Genomic DNA, 16,203 nt, shown 5'->3' with positions numbered 1-16,203 from the left:
GACTGGGGCCTAAGGAGGAGGCAACATCCAGATCAGGTGAATGATTGGCTGCGTAGGTGGTGCCATGATCAGAGTTTTGGTTCTACAATCTTGGGCATTTTTCTGAGAGACCAGGAATGCTGACACCAGATGGGGCACACCTGACAAAGTGGGGCAAAAGTGTTTGGGCAGCAAGCTGGTTGGACTCATTAGTAGGGCTTTAAACTAGGCTCAGTGGAGGAAGGGGATGTACCAGTAAGAGATGCAAAAGAACCAGTGGATATCAGTACTCAAGAAAACAACGGGAAGACACCTCTGAATCATCCCATAGGAATTAGGAATGACTCCTCTAAAAAGATAATGCAGCCCATAGCCCAGCTGAAGACATGGAAGGGGATTGGAAGGGACACCAATGCATGCATCATGGAGATGAAGCAGGAGGATTTGGAAGCCATGATGCAGTTACAAAAAACTATGATATAATTGCTATCACAGAGACGTGGTGGGATGAATCACACAACTGGAACACCAGGCTGGATAGGGCACTAGCAAACCTGATCGAGTGGGTGGCATCCCTGCCTATGGCAGGGGATTTGGAACTAGATGATCTTTAAGGTCCCTTCCAACCCAAGCCATTCTGTGATTGTGATTAGGAGAGAAATATTAGAAAGTCACAACTAGAGAAATATTCCAAATGGATTGCATGCAAGAGTCAAATTCCTAATGACTAATCCTCAAAAAAAATTTATAAATGACTTATTAAACAGAATATTGAAGCTACTCAAGATTAGAAAAAGACTCCCCAAAAGAAAAGAATATAATGAAAGCAATAATAAAATACCAAAATGGAAATGAATTTAATCAGGGAACTGTTTGATTCCACCACTTCATTTTTTGTTTTATTTTAATAATTGTAAAGAAACAGGATTGTAAAAGAACTGTCTAAAATATTATCCTGCTCTGAACAAAGGACCGAAGTAAAACATGTGCAACCTTACTTTTAAAATATGTCATGCATAGATAAATTCTCACACACAAGTTTGTAGAAAAATCTGGATATACCTATTCAAAAAAACAGATTTCAAACATGACATTAACCATAGGAAATTGTGAACTGAGCAGTCAGCAGAATTCAGGAGCAGGGCATTTTGAGGATTTGGTATCTCATTGTCAGGCCTGAGCATTATTTATTTGATTTCAACGTAGAGGAACAAGTACGTAGATAATGGAAAAAAATAAATTCCTCTAAAAGAAGGGGAAGAAGTAAATTTTATTTTCATCAGCTCTATATGCATTTTAATATTCAGAGTCTATTAGAAGTTATTAATAAATATGCTCTTCCAGTTAAATCATTTTGTGTTCTGATACTATTTAGTGGCATTTTTTATTTCAGTGATCATACAAAGCACTCGTTTCAGTTCATCCTGTTTACCATTGCTGGAGTGCACTATCACATTTCTAAATGATACACTAAGAATTATATTCACTGGACTCAACTGAAACATGTTTATACTGTAAAACCTAACTTCAATAGTCCTAATGAGATTCTGCAGCCATTTGCTATTTGAAGCTACAAAGGCAGATCTTTAAATGTTAAATAAACAGAGTGCCAGGAATAGAAACATAATGTGACCTGAAAAATGAAGATAATTTCCCTAAAGATCCTTAGAAACAACACTAGAAGTGCTCTCTGGCTTTCTTGCTTCTTTCATCAAACCCGATCAACAACCTCATAGAAAACTGTTCTGCCATTTTTAGACAACGTCAACTGAAACAAATACCCTACTGATCTGTAAAATGCCAGCACTATTCTGCATTCAGAAAAGTCTTTTCTATTACCTTAGATATGTGACAGACACTTGATTCTACTAGTGTTTCAATATTTGAGGGACTCAGCTTTTAATCTGGCTGAAATGATACCTGAATGCTTAAGTAGCTTGATGTTGCAGACTGGCAAATCTGAGGTCTTCAACAAGTTGGTGTTACTGAAATTGCTCTAGCCATGAAAATAAATGAAGTACAAAGTCGGGGAAGAGTATCAGGAAAGAACAGCTTTTGTCAACTGTTGCTATCAGGAGGTGAAGACTGAAAGCTGTAGGTAGTGAAAATGGGAGGGTCCAAACTCATGAAGGAGGTGGTCCTATTTGCCCTTTCTTCTTTGCACCTCAACCTGTTCCATCAGCAGCCACCAACTTTCCAAGGCGCTGGCAGAGATAAAATAGACATGACTTATTATTCTGAATTCCCCTTGAATCTCTTTTTAATTAAATCTTTCCCTGCCCCCAGGGAAGCTTAATCAAAAAAACAACCCATCAAATTACTGACTTAACAGGCAGATTTGCTCTAAGCCTTGTTCATTTGCATAGCTGATGACTGTTTCTCTTTGCTTTGATCTTCTTGGTCATTTCAGAGAACGAAGTGAGGCTGTGTGTTATGTGCTGTTTATTCATAATACTTACACTAAGTAAAAGGATAAGACTTATTTACCAGTCTATGTAAGAATATTACAGGAAACAATTTTTAATCTTTCTAACAAAACTATCACTGAGTAAGATAATGATATTGTTGCATTTGTCTTTAAAAATACTAGTCTTTTAAAAATACTAGGGTTTGCAGGTTAGTGCACTTGTCTCTGGCTGTTCTCACCAAACTAGCTATGTCAAAGACAACACCAGACAGCAACATACTTAGAAATACTCAGAAGAAACAGATGTCATCATCTTCTGCAGTCTTTAGAAAGGAGACTCCACTTTTATTAACACAGACATCAAGAAATCCTCCCACGAAGATGAAGACCTCGTGCTTCACATTTCCAAAAACACAGAAAATTTATTTCTATCCTGAAGGAGTCTAAATCAATTAGTCTTCTCATTACACCTTGTGGACAAGAAGAACAGGCATTTCCAGCTGCGAACTGTTTTTCTCCCTGCCTGAACACCAAATTAAGTGCCTGTCTTGGAATTTACAAAGCTTAGCTTGAACATGACTTTATAGATTTGTTCTAAATTCTGTCTAAGCTAAGATTATAGTTTCTCTTAATGTAAGAAATAAAAGGGAATAGCCTTTTTTCTTGTGCATTTCTTTTGGCTACCTCTGGACGGCACTTTATAGTCATATTTATCTAGTTATTATTCTTTAACTTCACATGAACGCACCATTTCCACCAAATAATCATAGTTTAGGACTATGCAGCGAGGTAGCATATGCCACATAGAAGTGACTGGAAGGGCACAGTGCTCAAAGAAAAAAAAAAATTATTTCCCTGGCTCACAGCCAACCACACAGCTCTCACACTGTGCAACTGTAGGTTTACATGGAGATCCTAAAAGTTGCTGCATAGAGACCTCTAGGGAGGTCACCAGGGAGAGCAAGTACAGATTACAATGGTTTAGAGATGTGATTATTTGTAGGCACTGTAAGTAATTTTAAAAGAAATGCACTAAGAGTGTTATTGTTTATATTATGTCATTGCCTAGCAGAAGGGTCTCTTTCTCTAACAGCTGGTAGGTGCAGTCTATTATACACTAAGAGATACACATTTAGCTCTAATGAGATAAACCAGGTAAACTCAAGCTCAAAGCAATTAAACACATCACGTAATGATATCCAGGGAAACTTTCAAAAAAAAAAAAAAAGCATCAAATCCTGGCTTTTCAAATTCAAAGATGGTACCTCTCTAACACCCACCCTTTCATCCTAACATTTAGGATTTTTGTGCTAATTTTCATATGCTACATTTTTTAGTGCAGTAGAAAAAGCGATAATTGCACTTGTAATTGTGGCATTGCCTTGTAAAGTCTGTCAGGTGTTAGAACACTGACCTCAGTGCCTGTGCTAATTAGATGAAGTTGCAAAAAAACAGGCACTGTAAATCACACACTACTAAGGCTTTGGGTGTGGGGCAAGGGAGATTAGAGAGGGTAGGAGAAAAATCTGTTCTGATATAGCTCTGACTCACTGTCCGCTTGTAATCAGAGGGAGACCATCAAATCAGGACTTCCTTATTTGATTCTCAGAAGTCATTGAAGTCCAGACCCAATGACAGAATTGGTGGGGTTTGGATCAAGCCTGTCAGAGCAAGTGAAATAGCATGTGTTTGTCATGAAATGGGATGAGTCACAGAGGTTGATACCTCCTTCTATAAGCTAAAGTGGAAAATGATTTATGATGTAGCAAGCAGATTTTTTTTTCCCCTGTGTGTTCTGCTGAGGTCTCAGGAAAGTAGGGAACCTCTTTCATATTTGTTGACGTTGCCCAAAAAAGCCAACTGCAGCTCCTGAGCAAAAGTACAGATGAAAAACACATCTCCATCAGTTGTCTGAAAAACAGTTTGGGCTTTTGCAAACAGCCACTGATGAATGTGGGTGTGTAAAGGAGATTGTAATCCAAACTCATAATGGTGCAGTAAATAAGATTACTTTGAGTGATGCACAGCCTCTGTGAAGGAGGCCCCAGGGAACAGTACCAGCTACCAGATGCAGGCTTCAAGAAGACAAGAGTTTATAATTTGCAAACAAATATAATATTATAGGTAAAATGTCTTATGTAACAGTCATTTCAGGGACATTTGGAACTTGGGAATGTAGCTGACAGTACTAGTTTTCAGCTTGATTCAGCTCATCTGTTCCTCCCTGGTTCCAGCCTATGTGCTTCTGCTGAATGACAAAGCCAAACAAATTCCTTGATGACTTTCTTAGAACAGAGACCATACAGTAGCTCTCTACCAAGAAACTGAGCCAAGAAAGCAAGAGAAATGCCTCAAAAGCTCCCTGTACTGTAAAGGCTTTGCCCATGCTCAGGATCTGAGGCCAGTAGAGCCTCAATTGAAGTGACCAACGTGATGCATTTCTTCAGAGCAAGAAGATAAAGATAGGAAAAAAAATGTGGGATTTTTAAAAAATAGTATCTATGCAGACATTTGTGCACTGTCATGAGCAACATCGTGTACCTAATGTTCCTAACAAAAAGCTGGCTATATGGTTTCCAGGTTGGAATAAACTGTCATGGAATAAACAGCAGCACCGGCAACATGAGCCTGGAAGCTCATAACTATAACTGCCTGGAAGAAAGAGAACCAAGAATACCCTTAGACTATCAGCGTTTCAGACATTGAAAGTGCTTTCTGCAATGCTTTTACAGAAATGATTATACAATGTAACCCCATGTACTATGGCAACTAGTGTTCAACTCAGCAAAACAAAAGGACCCAAGAAACAGAAAAAGTTTTCAAAATATATAGATTTTTTTAAAAATATATATTTTATATTTAAATTATGCAATGAAATATACATTATATTTATTACAGAATGGCCAAGGTTGGAAGGGACCTCTGACAGATCATCTAGTCCAAACCCCCTGCCAAACAGGATTACCTAGAGCACATTGCGAAGGGTGGCATCCAGGCGGGTTTTGAATATCACCAGAGAAGGAACTTGTTCCAGTGCTCTGCCACCATCACAGTACAGAAGTGCCCTTTCATATTCAGCTGGAACTTCCTGTGATTCAGTTTGTGCCAGTTGCCTCTCATCCTACCTCTGGGCACAATGCATTTTATATATATATTATTTTAGTAAATGTTGTTCTGTTTCCTGGGTCCTCCTGTTGAGTATTTCATCATCTATTATTTTACTAAATATATAGAGAGAAGAATACAAAATTGCATGCAACTAACTTATTATATTGTCAGTAAGTTGAATACAAGGCTGGCATGGAATCTGACAAAAGAGCAGGCCAATACACTTTCAGAAGAATACACTTTCAAGAAGAGCAGCAGTCACCAGGAAAATTAATAGTTCTTTCAACTGACAGGTGCAAACACATCTAGTATTGCATACATTGCCAGACAGGTTTTAAGAAAAATAAACTTCACAGGAGAACAATAACAAGGATTTACACACTGGAGGAACTGGCTTCTAAAGAAAAGTAGATCTGAAATTCAAGAGTCATTCCTTTTCATTTACACCAGGTCCTAGATGAACTAAGTCTGTGAAAGAAACCAGTGAATAACTGTCCACGAATAATGAGAATTAATATTACATATAAGATGAGCTCTGCACTTAAGAAACAGAGATGAGAAAAGGGAATTTGATAATCTATAAATATTTGAATGCTGCAAGCTACTTCTGATTGAAATTCATCAAATTTTCATTTTCTTTTCCAAACAAACAGTCTGTGAAAAATGCCATAGCTGTTTAATTTTGCTAGGAGTTGCTGAAGGAGGTTTTCGTCTAAAATTAAAAAGCAAACTATTTTGATACAAAATTTACAGTAAACAAAACCACACAAACTGACCCTCCTGAATTTTTCAGGGCAGACAGGAAGAAATCCAAGGGCACTGTGTAGTGTCTCTTCTACCCTCTCTATGATCCTCTGTTTAGTGTTGATACAAACACTCATCCCAAGGAATTGTTGAAGATACAGCATCCTACACGCCCCAGAGCAGGTGCTCTGGCTAGGATAGGTTCACTGTGAACATCTGCAGACATACAGAGACCGTAGGAAGACTATGACATTTACAGGCACTAAAAGAACACTATCATTACTTGGAGAGAGAGTTTTTCTGGGATTATGTAGAACAGCAAAGGCACTACAGGTGCCCTTAAGGCCAGTTTCAGAGGACCACGTCCTGTGAAGAAAAGCTACCTCTCCATTTTGCTTGCTATTTCTTTTGGTTTTAGCATACCCTTTGCCTTTAGGAGTGTGGAGAATGAGTGCTCCTTAGCTTGTTATCCTCTGGGGCAGACATTTCTCATCACCTATTAAATATTTATATCTTCATATAGCAAGTCATACTGCTAACTTGTTTGACTTAAATTATGCCCCACTGGCAAATCAAATTAGAGAAGATTTGAGTAAATCTACCTTTTAAAACAAAAGCTGTTTTTGTCTGTGTTCAGCCATTTGAGGGATTAACTTTTCTAATGGGTTCTTATGTGCACAATTTTTGTTTTCATGGATACTAGAAGAGGATAAATTATTCATTGGTGTGGGGAATCTTCAACACTCATTTTCATAGCATATTTAGTCCCTTTTGTCCTATTTATAAATCAATCCTGATTGCTGAATGCATGTGTTACTCTTAACCATTCACTGATGGCTCACTTGGACCATTAATTCAGACCTCCTCCTTGAGTGCATTAGGAAGCTGCCAGTAGTAATGGGCAAACTGGGAGAAGATCCCTTGGACCTCCCCTCTCTCCCTACAAACAGTCTCCATCTCCTGCTACTTTCTGTATGCATAATTTTATGGACACACCAGATAATTTCCAGTAACAAAATGCCATTTTGCCCTGCCACTCTAATGACAAGTTTGCATGGAGAGGAGGAAGAAAATAGCTTTATTAACTTTCAGGTTTTTTTGTTTTGTTTTGTTTTGTTTGTTTGTTTTAACCTAGAAAGAGGACAGATAGCAATGGCTTGCAGCATCCATATCAGAAGTGGGGGCAATTTATGTCCAAACATATAGAGCCATCATTGAACTAACATGGGAATGACTACAGCTATGTCACTGGTGACAGAGATCACAAGGCATTTGTCTCTGTTCCTGGACTGCTGATGAGCTGTCAGTGAAGAACCACTGTCATCGAGGAACAATGCCTCACCATTTACAGAATAAAATAGAACTTGCCAGTTCTTATCCAAGCAGTACGTCTATCTACTCCTTATCGCCCAGCTGGGAGCAAAGGAAGGATTTTGCCCATTTGAAAATTATTATTTACTACTATATTGGCAACACAGTGCACTGAATACTTCTAGAAAAAAAAAATTATGCCCCAGAATTCCCAAGCCCAACACTCAGTCCTTCTCAATACACACAATAAAACAGAATGAAGTACATTTACTTCCTTCCCAGTCCAATTCCTACTGCGCCACGATGGTTAGCATTGTGTACAATTCTGCTTCATGCTATGGGACTTTGTGCTAGACTCAACAATGTCAAAAGGGAAGTGTTCCCCAGAATGATACCATAGTTACTCTATTCAATGTCCACTGCTGTGGGTGTTACTGAGCATCTTCTAGACACTAGACTGAAAGGAGTCCAGTCTGTCCCACTGCAGTTTGATGCTCTCTGTTCCCATAAGGATCACATGGATCCCAGGCAGTTAATGGTCTGGAAAAGAGTGCATTAACACAAGCCACCAAAACCCTTTTTAGTGTTGGGAATGACACTAAATGAACAATTACAAAGTTAGCTTTTCCTTATAATTAAGAATCCATGTATTAGTGATGCTCATAAGAATACCCCTTAACCTCAGCTTTGGAGTTGCATTGTCCAGCGCAGAAATACTGCTGGCACATTATAAACTAACCACTGGTATGATGCATCTGATGTTAACTATGACAAGAGGAAACCATGGGAACTCTTCCCAGAAAACCTCCAGCACCTACATCCAACTCATTGGGAAGCCAGTCTGTGTGGTCAGGAGCCTGGGCTTCCCTGGCTCAATACAAGCACACCAACACAACCCCCGAGCTGAAACCCAGATCCTGAATTACAGTGATGCTGATGAATGATCCTGTAAGCGTATTTACTTAGGTAATCATCATTCATGACGAAACAGAAGTCATAGAGCTTCTGTTACTCAGAGCCAGTTTCAAATAAATGGGAACAAAAGGCAAACCCATTTACACTCTGGTTCCCTAGATGCTTCCACCAACCCCCAATGCTACTGCACTGTGCTCTCAATCCAAGCCTGACTCCTCTCTGATTTAGCACCTGCCTAGGACAAAGGCTAACACAGGCTAAGGTGCTGGCATCACTTTTGCCATGCAAATCACTTACTGACATCTCTTCCTAAAACTAAAGCCCTCTCCATCCAGGTAACAGTTTCCAAATGGATAGTCCCCAAAAAAGGGTGGAACAAGCATCTCTATTCCAAAATTATTTCCACAGATAACTTCTGTTATGGAAAAAAATATATTTTCCTTACAGATGTCCATGAACTCATAGTATTCCCTTGCACTGTCTGAAGCACAATTCTGAGATCTTTGATTATTCAGTGCCCATGCAGGTTCGTGCCCCTGGTGCTGCAACGGAGACTGAAAGACTGAACACTAACATTATGTTAGAGAAACACTGCATAAAATAAAAGGTACCATTACCTACAAGAATGCTGTCTCTTCAAGCTCTGTATCTTATTCTCAGGTGAAATACTACAGCCATACATTCAAGAAATCAGTTCTGTGGCGTTTGAATTCACAGGTTACAACATGCAACAATAATTGAACGAACCAGTACTCTAATACCTGGTTAGTACTTTCAATAGCAAGGTAGCTTCACACAAAATTCCACTGTTTTATTCAGTTCCTGTTCCAATAAACTCTAAGCACAAAATTCTGTAGGAAATGGATCGAGTTATCCGAGTTTCAGCATATGTTTGTAGTAACATAGAGGACGAGCTAGTATTATGCAGATGTAAAACCTCTGCCAGAACAACATTTTTTCCTCTCCTGGTATACAGATCAGGCATGATCCTTCTGACATTTACAAATGGATTCATGCTTTCTCTTTTACTAAGTTATTTTCCTTTCTTTTGGAGCATATCTATACAGAAGGGGATTTATATCACTACACGATGAACAACCTTTTATTTATTTATTTTTTTTTTTAACTGCTTAGAGTGGGTAATTAAAAAAAATAAACCAATGTTTTGGCAGTCCCTCCCCCCCCCAATTCTATACTGCATTGTTTTCATCATTTAAAACATCATCAGTTGTGCTGATCTAGAGAACACATGGCATTATCAGCCCACAAGAATCTGCACTGCACAGGACAGTTAGAAAATTCATAGACAAAATTAATACAAGGAAATTAGTTATCAATTATATCAGCCCAGGAACACATACAAAAAAAAATATTTTTTTTTTCCCCTGATGCTATAAAGACTTTCTAATAGGTCTACTAATAGGCCTATTAATGCTTTCTGCTTTACCAAGTGATGCATTCAAAGCCTTCAAGAACTGCCTGTAATTTTAAAGCTTTATTACATCAGGATTACACAATTCTCTTCCCTTGGTTTGAGTTAGGAGTTTAGTTAACAGAGAACAAAGCACTCCATATCTCTTAAAGACATTTTACTGACAGCAGAAAGAAAGTGCCCATGCAAATCTACCTCTTCCTTTCTCTTTTACACCTTTCCTTTCTGTGTATACCCAGAAGAGATGCGTCCAGTGAGGACCCCAACCCACAGGCATGATGCACGTGGCCCTCATATCAGTAAGACACCAGTAGTCTTAAAAAAAAAAGTGTGAACGCCACAGGGCCAGAATAACTTGCCCGAGTTCTAGCAGTGGCAAAGTCTGGCAGAAATCCTTTGTTTTACAAAAGCATGCCAGGTTACCCGGTGTGCAGCACAGACAGCTCACTCCCTCAGATGCTTGGTAGGTAGGACACAAGAGGCTGGTAAGCTAAGGAAAAGCCAACACATTTAGAGAGCAGAGCCTCTGTTGCGTGTGACCCTGGGGGGTGCAGATGCAGGTCTGTGTTTCACCCATTCTCATCTTTTCCTGAGCAGGGTGCTGGGGGACAAGAATGTAATTTGCCAAGCAAGCTGAAATCTGTCACATCTACCCAAAAATGCATTTTGGGGGCTAAAAATAAATAAAACCCATCCCACACTCCTACTGCATTCATAAACTTATTCACTTCAGTATTCAGCCATCCAGACTCCATTTGCTTCAAATAGCAGCAGAGATAGGGGAGAGAGGGGAAGAGGAAGTCAGGAATAATCTGTGGATTTAGAAATGATTATATATAGCTAGGCAGATATGAATATGATCCAACAGCAGATAACGGGACATGATCACACCATAAAGGACCAATCCAATTGACCCCAAAGGACTTATTTTAGTTACATTGATTCTCACATTGATCATATGTTTATCTCCATGCTTACTTATGATACACTGACTCAGTTTACCATTGGCAAAAGAATAATTACAGTGATTAAAAAAAAACATTCATTGGCCCTACATTCAGTGGGTAGCTGGCAGAAGCTTGTATGTATGCTGAGAGAGTTTCACGCATGTGAAGCATCACCATATTTTCCACTTGAAGTCTATACTTTGTACAAATGTACTAAGCACATTTGAAAACAATTTGTTCTTGCTGTTAATTTATACAAAAAAAAAAAAAAAAACAACTGCTTCATTTACATGACATTAAGAGTAAAAAAAAAAAAAAAAAAAAAGGAAAAAACATCCAAGCAGACAATGTATTTGGTACTGAGATGATAATAACCCCAGATAGATTCCTGTGGGCTGGCAATGCCATCTGCCTAGTGAATGCAGAATCCAAAGACCATTGCAGTCCATGGAAAGACCATCTTTAAGACTGATTCAAAGCCAAGGAGTGCTAGTTAAGTCAAACTGATTATATGATAGATGATGACAGATGTGCAAGAGAGGCACTCATCAGCAGTGTGTCCCCTGGACTTTGCTGTGGCAGGAATCTCATTCACAGCCTCTCTCTCAGGAAATCTCATTATCTCCTATCATTTATTTCAATGTTGCATCAGAAGGCATGACAAAGCTAATGTTTGGATATGCTATTCTCCCTAAATAACATAACTAAAAGGAAGAAGTATGTCCACATACTAGTCTCTTGTAGGGAATATTTAAGTACTGAAGCCAGAGGAGTAAGAACTAGAGATGTGTATCTGATCCTGTTTGCTCAGCCTGCAAGTGAATAAGCCTCAGACTGCAATCTGAAGATCAATAGCCTACTTATTTCACCAGATCTCTTCAAAACTTAGCATTTCTGACCACATGGATATAAAGGTTATTGTTTAACAGACCTCTTGCCTTTATCAATGCTGACCTACTAGGTCTCTTACATGTCCCAAATGCACCTACTGATCTTGATGGCCTCAAGTACTTAGAATCAGAGTTTCCCCTGAAAGTTTTCACGTACACTTGTCTGACTCCTGCACAATTACTGTCAATTAAGACCACCATAAGGGAAGACTAAAAACAGTTAAAACTCTGTCACCAAGAAAAAAAATCTTTAAAACATTTTTTCCCTGTTTTGCAATTAATAGATATACTCACACATGCACAACCTACATTTATCTGAATAGAGTTATTGCAGACAGTCTCCTGGAAAGCCAAATCTAAATCTACTGCAGAGTAGTGGACCATATGTTGGACCTTATATCTCAATAAGAAATTAAATAGATCTAATTCTACCACACTGAATTTCTGCAGGTTTGACTGACAGTCATGACTGGGTTTAATTGAAAGGTTTGAAAGCCTCAAGATCAGATAACAAATGCTAGTGATTCTGTGGGAGGAAGAGGAGGCTGTGGTCAAGAATGGAAATATGGCATTGTTACCGAGAATAACTTTTGCAATGGGAGCTAGGTGTCACTTCTCCAGAAGGTGACTTAATCTGCCTTGTCTTTCTTGCCATGTAGAAAGGTCAGTCAATAAAAATATAAATAAAAGGAAGCAGAACATGTAAAATAATAACAGAAGAAAATTCAAAGACACATAACACCAAACTGAGGACCACTAGCCAGGAGTCCTTTCTTTATTGCAGGTGTAGACTAGTCCTGCATTGCTATTTCAGGGTCGTTGGGGTAAATGTAGTTTTATTTCTCATTTCATATTTTCACTATTTACACCTCACTCGAACTTGAAAGAAAAAGAAATCAAACCAAACAAAAACATGTTCATCTAGACTTACCAAAGCTACTAATGCTTCCAGATCACAGAGTATGCTGCTAAAGGGCACATAATTTGTTTTACAGCAGGCAAGGCTTTGTGTCTCCTTGTCTACCTGATGAATGCAGAAGTTTCAGTTCCGCCAGATATCATATGCAACCCATTCCAATATGATGTATGTGTCTATTTAGTCATTTTCTAGTAATTAGTATCCTGGGGAGAAATCCTATTGCCACTCTAGTATCCTAATGTAATAAATTATTGCAAAAAGCCAAGTAGGAGGAATTCCTCAGGTTTTATTAGCATTTGGAAATTCTGATCTTTCTAATGATGTCTACTGACCCCTAGCCTGTAGCTGTGTTTCAAATCAATTTCTTTAGTAATTCTTTGTTTAATTAAAAACTACACCAAAGAGGAAATTGGAATCAGATATCTCAGTGGCAAGAAAGGTTTTGACTTGTTCAGGGTTTTCTCTTATTATTTTTAAGAATTTCCTAATTTAGGAGCAAGAAAAAAAAAAAAAGTTACCTACACTAATGCCAAGTCAGATTTTTGGAAGAAAACTGAAGAGCTTGCTTTCTTCCTCCCAGAAGCATACTCCTTTTCCAGTATATAAAAAAAATATATAAAAAAATCCCCCATTCTGTTCTTGTTTGCAGAACTAGTCAGAAATGAGGCAGTTACAGCCATTGCAGATACACCAATGTAAGCATCTGAATGCAAGTCTTTTGGCCGAACCACCCAAATCAAGAAAAGCACAGAAGGAACACTTTTCCATTTGCACTTTGATTTCCAAATAAAAGGACCTCAGCTCCTGAGGAATGGCCTATGCTGAAGGTTCCCATTTACAGGATTTGGGAACATCTCTTTCTGGAAAGTTTACCAGGTGTCCAGGAGTTTAGCAATCGTTAAAATCAAGGATTTTTAAGTTCAACTAAACTTTTATGATATTTCTACTTCTAGGCAGACATAATTCAACATTTTAACCAGTTTATAAGATTTCTTAGCCCCATCTGCGGTAGGACCAAGCATCCGTGAGCTCAGTTTCAGCTTTCCTGAGCTGCAGCACATAGAGAAGAGTTACTTAAGAAGGTGACAAATTCTCATACTGGATGCAATTACTGAGGTCCATGCACACAGATATCCTCACATCCGAACCTAACGAGGTTTCCAGGGAACTTGTAGGTATTACAGATTCACAGGCTCCTTCACTCAGCTCCTGGGAAAGCACTTACAGCTGATTCTATGCTAATTCATTGAGCAATGAATAAGTAAAATCTGTACAGTATAATAAAACCATTGATCATTACACTTTAAAAAGATTGACTCCTAAATATTTAGGAAGCAGTGTGTATTCAATGGAAATGTTTATTGGCACTGGGAAATTAAACTGTCACCCGTGAAATAGTAAAACTCATTAACGCAGAGTTTCTTTTTAAGTGTTAGGAATTAACTTTATTACTGCATCAGTAACAGCAAGCCTCTGCCTTAAATCTCCTGCCATTTAGCATCCGCGAACGTTATTAAAACATATTAACCATAATTTAATTGAGTGAAAATAAAAAAAAAAAAAAAAAAAGAAAAGAGAGAACTGAAGCAAGGCTCCCCCGCGGGTTTGACAGCAGCATCCAGCCAGGGGCACAGAGCGCTGTCCGCTGGCACCGGGCTGCGCCGTGCCGGGCCGGGCCGGGCCGTCGGTGGGGCTACGGCGCCCTCTGGCGGCCTCCTCACCCCCCCGCTGCCATCCCCGCCCGCCCCGCGGCCCCCGACGGGCCCGGCCGCCCCGGCCCCCGCCGCAGCATCCCCCCCGGCCCGGCGGTCTCACGGAGGGGGCAGGTGGCGGAACGCCCCCGGGGATGCCGTCGACAGCGCTGCAAAGCCCCGAACCGGGGGGAGGAAAATGGGGGAGGAAGGGAAGGGGTCCTGCTGCGGGCCAGAGCCGCCGGCACCGCCCTTGGGGCGTGGGAAACTTAGGAAGGGGCCGAAAGGGAGAGGGAGCGAGGAGGGGGGTCGCAGCCCCCCGGGATGGTGAAGGGAGAGGGGACACTGCGGGGACCGACGGCAACCGGGGAGGGGGCAACGCCGGGGATGCTCCGCGAGGTGCTGGCAGCCCCGACCCATGCGGAGCTCGGCGAGCGGCTCCGCCGCGATAGCAGCGAAGGCGCGCAGCCCCGGCCGCGAAAGCAATAAAATAAAAATAAAAAATAAACGCGGCCGGCGAAAAGATGGAAAGCGAGCGAGAGGCTCGCTGCAGGTTCTAGCGGCTCGCGTTCGCATCCACGTCCACAGCGGCAGGACGGTGGCGAGCAACCCCTCCATCTGGCCGCAACTTTGCGTTTCCCAGCTCGATTAGCAAAGCGGAGCTGGGCTAACTTTCTTAGAGGTCGCGTTGCAATACCCTCGGTTTGCAGGGAGTTTTTCCCCCCTTTCATCCTTTCCCGCCTCCCCCCCCTCCTCCCCCATTTACCCCGACACCAGGCAACTCCTGCGCTCCCGCTACTCACAGTTGGTTGCGGTTAATCCCAGGTGCCAAAAACTGACGAGCAGCAGCGTGAAACCCCCGAGGGCTGGGGAATCCATGGTCAGCCCCGCAGGGGAAAGTCAGCCACCCGCTCGTCTACACCGGACCCGGTTTCCGAGCGCCCCTCAGCCTCTGTGCGCTCCCTCTTCTTCCTCTCATCTACTCCATCGGGCATCCAGGCACTCCGGGTAAAGGGGCAGCCGGAGCGGGGGGAGCCGAGGGACCTTCCTCCGCGGTCCCCGAAGGAGGAGATGCTCCAAATGCCAGCGGCAGAGCCCGCACCGCGGAAATTCACCTTGCGAGCTGCGGCTGGAAGCAGCAGCCGGGCGCTGGGCACCTCCTTATAGGCGAGAGCCGCGCTGCACTCCACCTCCTCCCAGCCCCCTGAAGTCACTCCTCCTCGCCTTCCAGGGAGGATCCTTATTGCAATCTTCACGCTTTGTTGATAAGCATCAGAATCACGGAGTAAATCAGATGCCTAGAAGGGAGGAAAAAAAATAGTAATAAAAAAAATCTCTCTCTCCCCGGGTACCGCGGTGGCTGGAACATTTTAAAGCGCCCTCATCTCAGTTGTTCCTTTGCTTATAAATATGTAATATATCCATACATATAGCGCCTACGAGCATCTCGCGGTACGCAGTGCCGGCACAGCCTCACCCCAGGCCACGGGGTGGACACGCGATGCACTCCCCTGGCAGGGGGGGCTCCCTTTGGGTACCCCCAGGGCTGGGGCCGGGGCCGGGGCCGGGGCCGGGGCCGGGGCCGGGGCCAGACCCACATCCCAAAGGCGCAGCTGCCCTCCCAGCTGGGGAGGGTGACACCTGGCAAAACCGGCTTTAATGTTGATTGATAGACTGATTGATTGATTGACTGTCTGACTACTGAATACGCAGCAGCTGAGAAGACTGTGATTATGTTCCAGAGGGACAACGGGTTAGAGGGTAAAGGCACGAAGAGTTAGAAAACATCTCGTTTTCCCTTGCGGTCTGTGTAGAGGCAGCTGGAGCACACCCAGAGCAGGCATCCTATGCTGTTTCCAG

General features: G+C 41.5%; 1 protein-coding gene across 1 annotated transcript in view; it reads right to left on the bottom strand.

Moving 5' to 3' along the window:
* The window catches only part of CNTNAP5 (contactin associated protein family member 5), a 293,099-nt gene extending 277,200 nt beyond the window's left edge, over positions 1-15,899 (bottom strand). Inside the window, exons 1-2 of the mRNA XM_084523263.1 lie at positions 15,771-15,899; positions 15,147-15,641 (exon numbers count right to left, since the gene is read on the bottom strand). Of these exons, the coding sequence (XP_084379389.1) occupies positions 15,147-15,222 (76 nt within the window). The 5' untranslated portion in view covers positions 15,223-15,641; positions 15,771-15,899. The remainder of the gene's footprint in view (positions 1-15,146; positions 15,642-15,770) is intronic.
* Between the last annotated feature and the right edge of the window lie 304 nt (positions 15,900-16,203).

This window comes from Aythya ferina (genome assembly GCF_964211825.1).
Source record: "Aythya ferina genome assembly, chromosome: 6".
Lineage (NCBI taxonomy): Eukaryota > Metazoa > Chordata > Aves > Anseriformes > Anatidae > Aythya > Aythya ferina.
This window is presented reverse-complemented; position numbering and strand designations above follow the sequence as displayed.